The sequence below is a fragment of the Camelus bactrianus genome, chromosome 35 (assembly GCF_048773025.1).
Source record: "Camelus bactrianus isolate YW-2024 breed Bactrian camel chromosome 35, ASM4877302v1, whole genome shotgun sequence".
Lineage (NCBI taxonomy): Eukaryota > Metazoa > Chordata > Mammalia > Artiodactyla > Camelidae > Camelus > Camelus bactrianus.
In genome coordinates, this window is record NC_133573.1 from 9,614,084 (window position 1) to 9,628,858 (window position 14,775).

Below are 14,775 nucleotides of genomic sequence, written 5' to 3' on the forward strand. Positions count from 1 at the left end.
AGGCAGGGACAGCTCACTAAGGCTGGCAGTCCAGGTGGAATGTGTCTCGCACAGAGAGAAGTAAGTGGCAGTCGCTCTCGTGAGCATGACACACTGCTGGGCGCCCATGGCACTCTGTAAGGGCTCCTGCAGTGGATTTCAGAACAGCCCGACGGGAGACACCTATCTCACCCCTTCCCAGGAGCAGGAGCCAGCCCTCAGGAGCGGCTGGGGACACTGCCGAGGATCAGGAGTGACGGGAGACCCAAAGCCCCACCTGACAGTCTCAAGAGCGTTCTCTCAAACATGACACCACCTTGTGCTCCTCTTTAGCATCACAGGCATCAGGCAGCACATTAAAAATCGGCTGAAAAACCACCACTAAGCAGCATCTGGAACCAAGGAAGGTCTCCTAGGGCATAGGGGTACTGTAAGGAAAACGGGGAGGGGGGCTGAGACAGTTGCAGGCACTGAAGACAAATTTTCTCTACCTCACAATGTTCTAGTTTCAGCTTCAGTTGTGTCATTAAAAGGTCATCTGAAACCCTTCAGCTGGTGAATGGGTCATAAAATTCTACTCACTACCCCAACTGAGATCACCTCACTACTACTGAAAACCTCACAATTAATACCACAAATATGATATGACGTCTCAAAATACATGTTCTCATCTAGCTTACAAACTAGGACTTAAAAAGTTCTTTCCTTCTGAGTGACTTGCACACAAGAAAGAAGACACCTTTCAAAGATGATGAGCAGAAGAAAACTGACCAAAGGACACAGTCCATCAACGCAGTTTTAATGCTCCCGGGACACCCTGGATGACCCCAATTCCCTCTCAAGCACAAAGCCCAGAGCACCAGCCTCAGCTAAACCGCCCCACTGCTTCCCGTGCTGAGCGCTCCAGCCTTTAACGCCCATGTAAATGAACTAGCTGCCGGGCTCAAACAAGGGCATAATGGCTAACTATGCTTTTATAAAGTGCTTGCAGTTGAAAGGAATTCAAGGGATTAGTCAAGTCTGATATGGTGTTTAAGGTAATTTTTTTCTACTGACTGATACCAGGATCACACTTAAAATGCACATAAATACCATCCTTCTGTAGAAGACGCCGGCACTCACCCCACACACTGCAACCTGCATGATGGCATCAAAGCCGCCTTCCGGAGAGTCCAGGTTCCCGGAGATGCGCTGCTTCCCCACGAGCTCGTTGAATACCTCCCCTTTGTCAGTGAGGCTGAGCACATTTTTGTAGCTGAACGGGCTGGTGCAGTTCTGCTCGCTCGTGCAGGGGTTCCTGAGCTTAGCTGGTGTGGTGCTAATGTAAGGCATCACAGTTTTCTCCACAAATGAGCCAAACCCTGTGAAGGAAAAATGCACCCAGAGATGAGCAGATGGAGGGTGGACAGATGGATGGATAAACCACACAGAAGCGCCACGCTGTTACCATCTGTAAGCCAACCTTTAGCAAGAAACAATCAGGGTTTAATAATGAGATCTGGAATGGAGATCGCTGCATGAAAAATCCAGGTGTGTCATGAGACTAAGGCCACAAAGGCAGGTGTGGTCATAGTAAACTAGAAATGAAACAGAATCTGAGTAATCAGCAAGTTTATGCAGTAAGTCAACAAACGAAGTTGTTGTTCCTGTGAAAACAAGCATGCAATCATTATCCATGGGTTGTAACTATCAATAACACGGCAGCTACAGGAGCAGAGGAGCAAGGAGCCCGGAAGACCATCAGATGAGTGACAGGCCCTCAGCCCTCCCAGAAGACAGGGCCAAGACCCAGCTGCTCTCTCCCACAAGCGTGTGGGGAAGAGCAAGACGCCAGGACTCATGCTGATGGGGAGCCCCGATTTTCTCACCACTCCTACCGATTCTGAAGTCTGAGGTAATCCTCTTCATCTTATTCATCAGGTCTGTCCCCAGACTCTTCACATTCTCCAGGTCGTCCTTCATGGAGTAGGACAGGTCCATGAGGTAGTAGAGGTCGATGGGGTAGTCCTCGGCACGCTTGAACTTCAACGTGAACGTCTGTGGCTCCCCTGATTAAACATGTTAGGAAAGGTTAGCTTGCCAGCAATCAAAAGCAAATGAGAAAAACCAAGTGAATCGGATTTATAAGCTAAACACAATACAATGAAATGTATTATTGACATAATTTTTACAAGAGCCTGGGAGTCCATGGTACACACTAAATGGGTGTTTCATTCACAAATGCTGACAACGCCAGGCCCTGCGGATGACGAAAAAGACAGCAGCCCCACTGCACATCGGGCAGGACGGGCCAGCGACAGAGGAAAACGGGGAACAGCACAGGTTAGACGGGGTGGGTGTGCAGGCTCGCACGGGGCACATGTGACTTAGTGCAGACTGACGCTGCACGTGGAGACTCCCCTGCCAAAGGGGATGGCTCCATGGCAGAGTAACATACCCTGACTTCCACCTTTGAACACCTAAAAAATGGGTTTAAAGATGAATTATGGAGACAAAGAAACTTATTAAGAAACTATAGCAAAATTCTGAGAAAAGATAAAGATCTGAAAGGAAACAATGAGGGGAAGAGGGGCTGGAAACCATCCACTTGGGAAATGCACGAGAAAGAAGAGGTTTGGGAGAAAAGGCACTTCATCTGTGACCTGCAGGTCTTCTCACTATAGAAATCTGGGAGGCAGCTGGGTAACTGCGTTTGGAGCTTAAGAGAAAAGTGTGCTCCAGCACATGAACAGCTGGAGCCGTGAGAGGAACACTAGCAGTTAAGCGGACTACAAAGGGAAGGAACAAGAGGCCGTGAAGCTCTGCGATGAGACAAAGTTATTGCAGGAGCCAAAGGAGAGCCAGGAGCTCGAAGGCGCTGCATGGCCGTGGACAGTGAGGGGGAGAAAGGAACACGGCCTGCCGGGGGCGGGCCCGGCTGGTGGTGGTGGTGTCGCCGAGCCCTGCCGGAGCAGGTGTGGGGTGGCGGGTGCAGTAGGGGTGCCAGGGCCGGGGGGGACCACTCTCCTGAGAGGAGGGCACTGGGGGAAGGGGGCTTGTCTTCTCTGTTGTCCAGATGCGGGGCTGCTACACATTCTTACCACAACCTTCATATTTTAACAATACCGAACAAAAAGCAAAGGAAAAACAGATGAAATGCTGCCTTTACGTTATGTAATTATACCAGAAGATGGACATTTTCCTTTTCTGAAATCCATTCTGTCTAATACTCTGACTCTGTAATGGGGTTTACTTTGGACTTCGGGCAATGTTTATTTCAAGTATGTGTGTCCTACAAATTGTGCCTGCAAAAAATTTCTCAGTGTATTACATAAACACCCTTTTATGAACGCCAGTCCACATGTGAAAATGAACCCTCAACAGAAACTTCCATAAAGCTGTTAAAAAAGCCCAAGCAGAAACAAAGGTGTTCGCAGAAACAGATCTCTGTACCTGAGCGTAACTGCAGCACCAGCTGCTGTGGCTGGATTTGAGTAATATCTTCTGGCTGCAGCTTCTCTGCTGTTCCTTTGCTACGATTAGTTACATTTTTATTTTTCTTTATGTCTTTGGAGCCTCTGGGATTTTCAATGTCATCTGGATGACAACCCTTCTTTTTTAAGGCTTCTAAATCATCACATCGTGCAGAAGTAGGCATTCCTTCTTGTAAAAATGTCTAAAAAAATGACATAAAATATAGGTATAAATAAAAAGTACAATGGTCAAGCCTCTCACATAATTATAATTGCAAATAACCAATTAAAATGCAAAAATCAGATGACACAGCTAATGTACTTCATTTCTGGCTTTTAAGCAAAATGCCCCCTTCATCCGAACCATAGTAAGTGCTCTTGGTTAAAAATTCCCCCTTGAAAGTAATAACTTTATTACTAATATACTACTAGTAATTTATTACTTTAGTAATACTTAGGACTGACCTAAGCGCACATTTTAACTGTTCCATGTTCAAATTTAGAGTATCTAGTCAAAGAAATGTCTTCAGTGAAATCATGTACTCAGCATGGTTAACAGCCAGTAAAAATACGTATAACCAAATATCTGACAAATACCTTTTTCCAAAATTTCCCTTAGAATAATACTTAGAAGTCTCTCATATTATATAGCATACTCCTTCAGTTTTGAACAACTCAATGTTTAGGGAAAAGTTAAAAACTTTTGCTAAAAGGAGACCAACAAATTTAGCAGATCTAGTAAGCATTCTTTGAGGCTTGAAAAAAAAATTTAGGTATTGGCTACTATTGTAAACAAGCCTTTTAGAATTTATTTAAAAAAAAAATAGTGATTATACGATAGAGTCAAGAATATATTTGGGTGAATTTTATAAAAATAAAATAGGGTGAATTTTATAAAAATAAAATAAGGTCTTAGTGGTATGGAGTGGTCTGTACATGGTACTTTTGGCACAGGGTAAAATTTCCAGTAGTGAAGTGATTTCAAAATGCATTACACCTCAAACAACTTAGACAGAAATAAAAATTTTTATCCAATGACTAAGACGTACCTTAGTGAAAGCAAAAACACCGCTGTTAAGATGTATATAAAGATTCTAAGTAAGGTTTTCATGAAATGGGGAGGGGGGCAATGGCAGCGTACATGTGTAAATGTGTGTATTATTTAAAAATGTGTGCTTATTGTAAAAGACATTTGATCATTTCACATATATCCCTAAAAATGTTGTATTCAGTTGGCCAAAAAATCTTCTCTAAGCTAGACACTGGGCAAATGAGGGCCTGCCTTTTATTGGGGTCACTTTATGTTCAGTTTTATGTGCTATTTATTACCCACCAGTGTCACGGTGCTGCATAAAGTGAGGGGGCTAAATACAAAGGACACAGCAGTTCTGGTCAGTTATTTCTTAAGGGAAACAACACTCAATGAATGAGAGCCTTTCTGTACTTATTAGAATGACTGGGAGGGGGCCCCATGGGTCAGAGCACTACCACGATCACGTGCAATCTAAGCTCAAACGCCACCAGAGCCCGGGGCCCAGCGGACTGCCCGTTTCCACAAATCAGCCAATCCAGAAAACTAAGATCACAGCACTCAAGTAAACACTAAACACACCCCAAAAGAGCGTCACTAGTTTAAGAATTATGCCACGAAGACCACAGCCTAAACTGCTGAAAGATCAGCTTGGCTAGGATAACCCTAAACCCAGATCAACTACAACCCTCATGAAATTAGAACTGCTGCTGGAGCAGGTACCACTTATCTAGAACCTTCTAGGTGAAACTGCTTTAAGTTCATTCAACTCTTGTCACAACACAGATAAAAAGAGGCGTCACATGCTCATTTTCCAGGCATGAAAATCAAGAGTTCCAGTTAAGTCCGCCTCGCCTGAGACACTCAGAGAACTCCCTGAGTTCTCCACTGTCTGCAGTTTAACTCCAGAACATCGTTTTAGGGGAACAGAAAGTGCCATCAGGAAAATTTTGAAGTAACAAAACAAAACCTGCCGTTCTGTCTTTCGTAGGGTCAAACCACACGAAGTATCTGCTATTTGACCAGCTATGCCCCCAAAACAGGCACTTGAATGTGGGGTCAAATGCCTGGGTAAAAACAAACTGTAAGTCTTTGACCTTCTGACATTATTCACTGTGAATAGATTAAATATCCTCAAAATGACTCCCCTTTACCTCCAGTTCTGACTTAGCATTCATTCCTTCATGCATTAGTTCAACATTTAGTGAGCTCTGCGGAAGGTACTATGATGACCAGTGCACGGAAGACAATTTATACCCTAACCCCAAGGGGCTCGGACCAGAACACACATCAAGTCTATGTTAGTTTAATTAAAACACAATTAGGAAGATCAATTTATACCTCTCCCATCAAAAAAAAGGGGGTGGGACAGGGGACAAAAACGGTCAAATTAAACAGCTAGTGTTTTGGGAAGCTGTCCAACAGAAACATAAAGCGTGTCACACAGGCGAGAGCTGTGTGTACTTTACCTGTCTAGCAGCCACACTAAGAAAAAATAAAAAAGAACAGGTGAAATTAATTTTAACATCATATACAAAATATTAGCAGTTCAGCATCACTGATACTTTAAACACTGAAGTCTAGTTGATTTCCAGTCACTAAGTCTTCACACTCTGGTGTGTATTGGAGGCTCACAGCAACTCTCAGCTTGGAGCACCCGTATCTCAAGCGCTCAGCATCCCCCAGGGGCCCAGTGGCCCTGTGCTCCAGACCACCACGCGGTGCTGTGCACAGAGCTAGCGCTCCTTCCACGAACGCTGATCTGAGCGGGAAGTCCTACCCGGCACTCCTCAAGGACACAGTTCTGGACAACACCAGTGACTGAGGAGCAAGTGAAGCGGCATGAGCGAGCCCACTTACTGCGTTTGTGCACCACCCACAGTTGGGCCCGGCCTGGATACATTCTCCACATGATTTGGCATTTGCTTTTAAACATCTGTTTTCATCTGTCAGAAGAAAGAAAGAAGAGACCACTTTACTTGAAGTTTCAAGAGAGAAAATAGAGGCAAATCGATCACAATGACAAATAATTCAATACATATGAATACTGTGAACCTAGTTACTAAGCTGATTCAGACCTCCCCCCATCCCCCCACACAGGGAGGTAATTCTGGATCGTCTCAGCAGAGAACCATAAAAAGACATAGTTACCTTTCTCGTCTTCTATAGCAAAGACAGGTGCCATTAATCCATACACTTAACCTTTTCCCAAAGGCGTAATTTCAGCATCTCTCATGTTGGATGGTTGTAATTGTCACGAGTTTTCTTACAACTGGGCCAAGTATTGTTTCTTTTCATTTCACTCACACTACCACACCCCACATCCCCCTCCCCGACACCTTCACTGTAGTTTGTTAAATACCTGACAAGTCCATATTCATCCTGTCCAGGGCTGGGTCCACGTGGGGTCAGCAGGCCTGCCACCTGCACGCTCACTCAACACTGCAGCCCTGAGGCTCCCTGGGTTGCACCCTGCCCCAGCGCCATCCTAGGGGTGTAGGCAGAGCCCGATGGAGGGCCCAGCAGGCACTGGAGGGCCCTGCCCTCTCTCCGGGGGAGGTGGGGCCCTGTAGGGCTCTCAGAAGGAGCAGAACAACCTGATTTGGGTTTTCCCAGGAATCTAACTGGTCAAAAGTAACACAAGGCACTGAAATGAAAATACAGCAAGGAAACTTTTTTCACCTGCTTGGCCAAATACGAGGCAAACTGAACTGATCAGTCCAATACAGAAAATCAGTTGTAAATTCATCTGAAATACAAAATGTACAAAGTTAGATTTTAAAAAACAATTAAAAATAAGAAAACACATTACACACACACAGTCACCCTCCCCTTACCTCTGCTTTGGTAAAAGCAACGCCCTTCAAGGCATCTCTTCCAACCCTTCTCCACACCCATCACCCCTCTCCTCGGACCCACTCTGGCTTTTCTCGCAATCAAATACACTGTAACACTTAATTAACGAGCGCTCAAAAAAAGAGCAAGTGTCAAGAATCCCTATACCATAAAAGCTGCTGCTGCCAGGCTCTGTCCCAGGGGATCTCCCATCTCTGTGGCTCCCAGGGGCCAACAGGCTCATCCAGCTGCCTCCGTGACCTCAATGCTCACTGTCAGAGTGAACCTGTCAGAGTCCTGGATCATGGCACCCCCTTGCTCACAGCCTTTCAACAGTTTGTTTCCTCTAAGGCTAAGGCCAACATCCTGCGCAAGTCCCTAGCTCAATTTTTGAGTTTGATAACCTGTAATTCTTTCCTTTCAAGAAAATCAGAAACTATCTGTGGAACTAGTAAAATATTCAGTTCAATTCCCTACAATTTCTAGATGTACAAACTACACAAAAGTGGGGGAGGAAGGGCCTAAGAAGACTTAAAAGAGGCTTAACTGTCTTCTAGAATCTCTAAAAAAAAATTAAATAAGATTCTGTGTATTAAGGAGGATACCAAACTCCAACCGTTAGGTACATCATTTCTGTGAATCAAGATTTTCAGGACATTAATCCACTCCTTACCAGAGCTGGTCACGACGGACACGGCACAGGTCTCTGACCCCATCCCTTAGCCACTTGCTGCTCCTGGACTAGCAGCCAGTCTGACGGTTATGCAGAAACAGCTGCCCCTTCCCAAGAGTGAAAAACAAAGCAAAGCAAACACACACCCCAAAACCCCAAAAAGCTAACAAAAGGTTAGCTCTGTTACTTATCAAAGAAATATAAATTAAAGCAATATAAGGTAAACTAGGAAGCAAATTTTAACCCAACAAAACTTAACAGAACAAAAACTTCGTGCAAACCGCTGAGAGACACCAGGGAGAAGTCTGCAAACTGGCATTATGGGGCGGGGGGTAATTTAACAACCTATATCAAAAACTATGAAGAACGTTTCTGCCCTCTGCCTCAGTAAACTAGCTACTGGGAATTCATCCCAAGGAAATAATTAAAAGTATAAAAGGTCATGCACATGCACATACACGTTCAGTATGGAACTCGAGCACATTTACATCAGGCAAAAATGCCAAATTTCCAGTAACAGGGAAAGGGCTAACTGCATCAATCTGATGGCGCATTACAGGTCCTAAGAATGAAATGCAGTCACATCAAAGGTTTATAGAATAATTCTCGAAGCAAAGAACCCATTAAAAGTGACAGGTTTGTAAAAATAACAGTATATATAAAGTAACCAAAGAGACCGTAAGGATAACATAAAGACAGTAGATTAATTTGTGGCTTAATCGTTAGAGTTAATTTCTTTTATTCTTCTGGTTTCTTAGTAAAAACAATTATGGCAGGGTAACCATGTGGAATCTTTTTCTTTGTTGGTAAATTTCCTTTAATAAGAAAAAAGTGTTTCCTTTAAAATCTCCCATCTCGGAGGGCTTACGTCCCAGGATACAGCCCCATAGCTCTGAGGGAGTGCTTTAAAGGTGTACTCTGAGCACCCTAGACAGTTGGTTTCTTCTGCTGCTACAGGCAGTTTGCATTTGCTGCTGGCTTCCCAGAGCAAAGCGATACAAGTAACTTGCAGTCATCCACTCTGCAACTGCGCTCAGAGCAGCCAGTTCTGTTGTGCTACAAGCGTAGTTTTGCTTACACACCACTTGTGACTGCATCCAAAAGCCCAACCAAAGCCGAGGGTCACCGAAGTGTGAAATGCATGACAGCTCACCTTTTAAGGCCTGCCCAAGAGGTCCAGTGTGCAATGAACCCATGCAGACTACAATTCTAAGCAATTCAAATAATGTTATCAATTCCAAAGCTATGACTAAAAGGACCTGGAACAGTAAGACTCTGGAAGAAACGCATGACTGTGATGAATACAGCATCTGGGCAGTTTCCACACAAAGTGAACAGAACAAATACTTGTTCCATATATGGACTGATACGTGCATCCTCAGGATCCGACTCAGGCCACTCTAAGGACCACTCAACTGCGCTGGGAAACCTTTACCATAAAGTATCACACAATTCAGAAAATCACCACTATGGGGAAGTTGTTCCATTACAGAAAACGTCTAACATTCTTAGGCCATGTAGCTTTAAATATTACTTTAAACGCCATGGTCCTTTTCCTTTTATAAACCTTGACAAGCTGAAGACTCGCCTTCTGAGGCCCTCCTGCCTCTGAAGAGCCCCAGCCGGACCCAGAAGCAGGCAGCACCGGCTGAAGGGTGGGGACGCGGGCCCGTCTGTGAGAGGCTTCTGCAGGCTTCCTTCCCGCGGAAACGAGAGGCCAATTAAGATAAAGAAAAGGCATGAGAAGGCGGGGGAGGGGGGGCTCAGGCAGAAGTGGCCAGGAGGCCAGCAGGCGGCCAACCGGGAGGAAGCAGCCTTGGGCAGCACCGGGTATCCCCTCCTGCCCGTGTGCCAGGAGGCAGGACCAAGGCCTCCACACTTCGGAAAGTCCTAAGGCAGCGCTGGTCCAAGCGCCCTTGGGGGACCCCCAGGCCTGCAGACCACACTCCTGAGCATGGGGCCTGTCCTTGCGGGACCCTCGTGCTGGGGAAGGCGCCCTGAGGCATCTCCCAGCAAGAGCCTCCGCACAGAACAGTTCCTTAGGAGAGGCCGGGCCTACCCTACACGCTGTCTTCCTTATGGTCAAAGGTCTAGAAACAGGTGGTCTCACACTGGTCTCCATCCCGTGACCTCTGACTTTCCCCTCCACTCATGTAACCCACTTCCCACCACACCTGTCAAACTGCTCTTGCGAAAGAAAACTTCCGAAGCCTTCTCTCACCCCTCTGCACACTTTCATTCATTCATCCTTCCTTCAACAATTTCTTGACTGCCTACAACATGGACCTAGTGAGATACTCAGCTTACCCCTTACAGAAGTCACACAAAGCGGCCCCCAGACACCACTGAAACACGTGGCTGTCCTCTCCTGTTGCCCTGTGCCGGCCGACCACGTGGCCCCGCCTCTGGAAGCTCCCCTCAGCCAGCTCTGTGCCCTCCCTGCAGATGCAGCATCGCTGTCTCAGAGAACCTTCAGTTCAGAGACAAGCACATGAACAACTACAACACGACGGGATGACTTCCACCATGAAGATAAGGACAAAGTGCGCCGAGGACACCGCGCTCTGCCTGGAGGGTCAGAGGCTCCACGGAGGTGGCAGCGTTCTGGCCAGAAAGGGCAAGGCCCAGGCAGAGGGCTGCGGGCCAGGCCGCGCCGCAGAGCCCCTCCCTCCAGTCTTGTTCCCAAACATTTACAACTGGGTGACTCCCCTCCCTCCCCCAAGCTGGAATTGACCTGCTCTTCCTATTTTTATAGGGGGAAAAAAAAAACCAGAAAAAAATATTTAAACGTTATTTGTAGTTAAATCTGGCTGGTGGGGTCAGTGATTAGTTTATCCCTGTGATGTTCTACAATGAGTACAAGTAATGTTAAAATCTTAAAATATCATAAAGGCCAAAAAGAGTCTTAAAAGGCGTAAGTATTTCTGAGGCTTAGTTGTAAGTTGGAAATGACAGAAACCAAGACCCACAAGGCAGGAGGTCACAGTCAGGTTACAGAGAACCTTAAGTTCTATTATGTAGCGAGGAGCCTGGGAAAATGGCACAGGGAGGCAGGATGACACCATACACGTGGCAGAAGATTCTGGGATAAAGGATGAACGGCAAGACAGGAGCCACTGGATGGGCGCAAAGTTTACTGACAAGGCTCCAGGGTGACAATGGACAAGACGCCACAGTCGTGACAAGGAGGCTCTGGTGGCTGCTTGGGTAAGGAGGTGACAGAAAGTAATCACCACATCCAAACCAAGACTGCAGAAGGGGATGTAGTCAGGGCAGAGAACACTGATGCTGACTTAGAAACGTGGAGCGTGAAATGCTTGCGGGTATCTAAGACGCCAAGTAGGAAGGCCCCTGGGAGTGGCTCTCGGGGGAAGATTCAGACTCAGGGACACACACCTGAGAGTTGTCATCACACAGACAGCAATGAAATCATGAAGATGGATGAGACCAGGAAGAACAGAACACTGGGGAAGAGAGGGGCGCGGCAGGCAGACTGGAGGAGGAGGAGACACAGGAAGACAGACTGCTGCAGCCGGGCCTCCTCCAGGCAAAGAGGGACAGAGGGAAGACGCCCATTACCCTGAACAGAGGTGCAGCAGCTCTAAGCCCGAGCAGGGGTAAGAAGCCGAGAGGGTTCACACATGACAGCTTACGTTTTTTGCTGAAACAGGAAGCGAGGACGAGTGCTGGGAGAAAGGGGCAGAGGGGCAGGGGACTGACGAAAATCAGCACGATGCAACAGGACTGCAGAGTGATGCTGAGTGAGGCCCAGCAGCTAACGGACACCCTGATCCATGCAGGCACGTTTCCAGCACCCGTCTTGCTTGGAAACACCTGTTAACAAGCGTCTACCCTAGTAGGTTCTGAGCGCCAAGAACACAGGGCCTTCTTGTGTCTTATTTATTCAGTTACAGGTCCTAGAAATGCTTAGCACAAAGTCAGTGCTCAAAAGTTTTTGCAGAAATACATTAAATTGTTTGACATTTTTCATGTACATTATTTACAAGCCCAGGAAAGAAGAGTTTCTCAGATTTAGTTAAGATGCAGACCCTCTTTAATAGCAGTTACCATAGCCACCCTCGTGTAACACCTGTCAATTCACTTAAGTATACCGCAGCCAACTTCAGCTGCATATAAAGTGCCTCACACTCCACATTCTTGTACATTATGAACCAAAACTCATTCTCACACACAAACCAACACAGCCACTGAAAGAATGTAGACAGACTCAGCTACACGGGGGTCAACCAGTTAATTCACGTGTTGGTTGTTTATTATTATAATTATTAGCACAAAAGCCTCAAATTCTTAAAAATTCTTGTAAAAACACTCAAATCACTGAGACTATCCCCCATAGGTCCTCAGACGCCAATCCAGAAATAGATGAATGAACTCCAGTTTACAGAGCCAGTGCAGGAGGCAGACATGGCGCTGCTGATAAAACACAGAGGACAAAGGCCTAGAGACCAGGCACGGGGGAGCCAGGGGCTGCATGGACCAGGTGGGGAGAGCTGGGACGCAGGGGCAGTTACCACCCAGAGACAGGCAGGCTGGGGTCAAAGGTCCAGGGGAGGAGGCAGTGTCAGGCCCTGGCTTAGCTGTGGTTCATTCCCCAAGCACAGCCCGAGACAAGAGCGTGTGCGCAAGCAGCTTCTTCGAAGGTGACCCGGGGGAGAGTGAGCCAAGGAGAGGAAAAGCCAGAACCAGGGCACCTGGTCACCACAGCGGGGTAGGTAACCGCCTGGGGCTGGGTCTTACTGACAAGCTCCGAGAAGGGTCCACAGGGGCCCTCTGTACCAGTGGGCTCCATCAGCAGTTCCAACCAACTGCAGATGGAAATATATTTTTAAAAAAACTTCCCAGGAAGCTTCAAAAAGCAAAACTTGAATCTGCCCTGCACAGGTAGTCACATTTAGGAGCTATTGTAAGTCACCCAGAGATGATTTAAAGTATGTGTGAGGAACTGCAGACATTCTATGCAAACACTGTACCATATGATAGAGACTAGAATATCGTGGACTGGGTTTCTTTGGGGGTCCAGGAACCAACCCCCTCAGGTATCAAGAGACGCTGCAGAAAGCGGGTCCGGGGGAGGGTCAGCATGGAGAAGTGGGTTATCAGTTCCAGTCCCCACAGGTCCCACAATTCCAAGAATGCCCGTGCCTCCGCCCTGAGGGCTGCTGCCGGCCCCTCGCCCTGCGGACAGACAAGGGACTTGCTGGAGAAGCCCCAGGGACTGGAAAGACAGAAGCGCTGGGGGAAGATGCAGTGGGCCAGAGTGACCTGCTGCTTTGCGCAGCAGCGGCAGGAACCAGAGGAGGCCAGGACCAAGTGAGGGGGCAGAGTTTCTGTTTCTAGCCTGGTGCTTGGGCCACTGGAGCTGAAAGAGCAGGAACACTGCTGGCCCCGGGAGTGAGGGTGACGGCCTGCGTGAACTCCCGAGACCCCCAACGATGGGAAAACCTGGGGAGGGACCTGAAGCTGGTGGTTCACTAGAGACACACACATGTGCTACAACAAATACAAGCTTTGTTCTAAGACTGAGCACTGAAGACGTGCGCAGCTCAGCCCGCCCGCTGCACATGTGTACCAACGATCCACTGTGTGAACGGTCATCTCCTAGAAGGCACTGCTTCGTGTTCTCTGTGCCTGGTATGGTACCTTAGGATTTAATAAAGGCCCTAAGGATAACTGGAGACAGTCTAAGGTGTCCATAAGACCAGTGAGCTTAACGAGGGCGAGTAGAGGGCTGTGCCCACCGCCAGCACACAAGAGCTCACGGCGGGCTGCGCAGCCAGGCACCTAGACTCACCCCCCATCAACCCCTAGGAGGTCAGTGACACTGGCAAGTTACTTAACCTGTGCCTCAGTTTCCTCATCTTTAAAATGGACACAGTAGTACCTACCGCATAGGGGTTATGTGAAGTTTAAATGAGCTGTAAATATGAAACGTTTAAGGGCATCTGGCACCTCGTGAGTGCTGAGGTGACACCGTGGTCGTCGGCAGGACACTTACAGCCGGAGCTCAGCGCCACCCTGACTGCATAGAGAAGTTAACTACATTTGAATGGTTTGTTTCTCAATCATAATTACAACCAGAAGACTCTGGACTGGCTCCAGATGAAACATAAGACATGGAAAAAAGGAGGAGGTGTGAGGGTCAGAACCACACAACTGTAAACCATGGTGTTGGTTTTTATAACCATTCCACTATTTTGCTACAGTATCAAAACCTTACTATACTGTATAATAAGGTTTAATCAGGTGGTAATTATTACATTAATTAGATACTAATCATTATGTTAAGCGTAATTATTCTAGGTTCCACATTTCAGTAGGATTATCCTACTTTCTAACACTTTATATGTAAAATAATAAAAGCAGCAGAACCTGTGTTTTCCTTGCTACATTAGATAAAACATTTCTGAATGTTAGTAACACAAACCACCTTAAAAAAGGGTCAGGGTGGAAGATAACATACCTCACACAGAAACACGGAAGAGTGACTTGAGGTGGCTTCTGTCATCAGGGAGCAAGCCTCGGAGAGGCTGACAGAAAGGAGGAAACTGCCCTGAAAAGACATCTTCTAGTAGGAAGTTGCCTCCAAGGCTGTGTCCCAGTCGGATTCACGCAGGGACTGAGGCCACTAAGGACACTTAAAACAAGGGCACCTGCTCACTGAGAGGCTGGATAAGGTAACACAGGAATTGAGTTTCGTTGATCTAAGGTAATTTGTAACAAAAGGTTAGCCCCTTTCATTTCAACACTTTCAAATGAATACAATAATGACAGTAATAATAAAAATA

The 14,775-nt window shown here is 46.8% G+C and overlaps 1 protein-coding gene across 3 annotated transcripts in view; it reads right to left on the minus strand.

Annotated features, from left to right (window-relative positions):
* The window catches only part of ITGB1 (integrin subunit beta 1), a 38,992-nt gene that overhangs the window by 15,106 nt on the left and 9,111 nt on the right, over nt 1-14,775 (minus strand). For all 3 annotated transcript variants that reach the window (XM_074358220.1, XM_074358219.1, XM_074358221.1), the window contains exons 2-6: nt 7,144-7,210; nt 6,322-6,407; nt 3,412-3,634; nt 1,857-2,027; nt 1,102-1,340 (exon numbers count right to left, since the gene is read on the minus strand). In XM_074358220.1, coding sequence (XP_074214321.1) covers nt 1,102-1,340; nt 1,857-2,027; nt 3,412-3,634; nt 6,322-6,407; nt 7,144-7,210 — 786 coding nt within the window. The remainder of the gene's footprint in view (nt 1-1,101; nt 1,341-1,856; nt 2,028-3,411; nt 3,635-6,321; nt 6,408-7,143; nt 7,211-14,775) is intronic.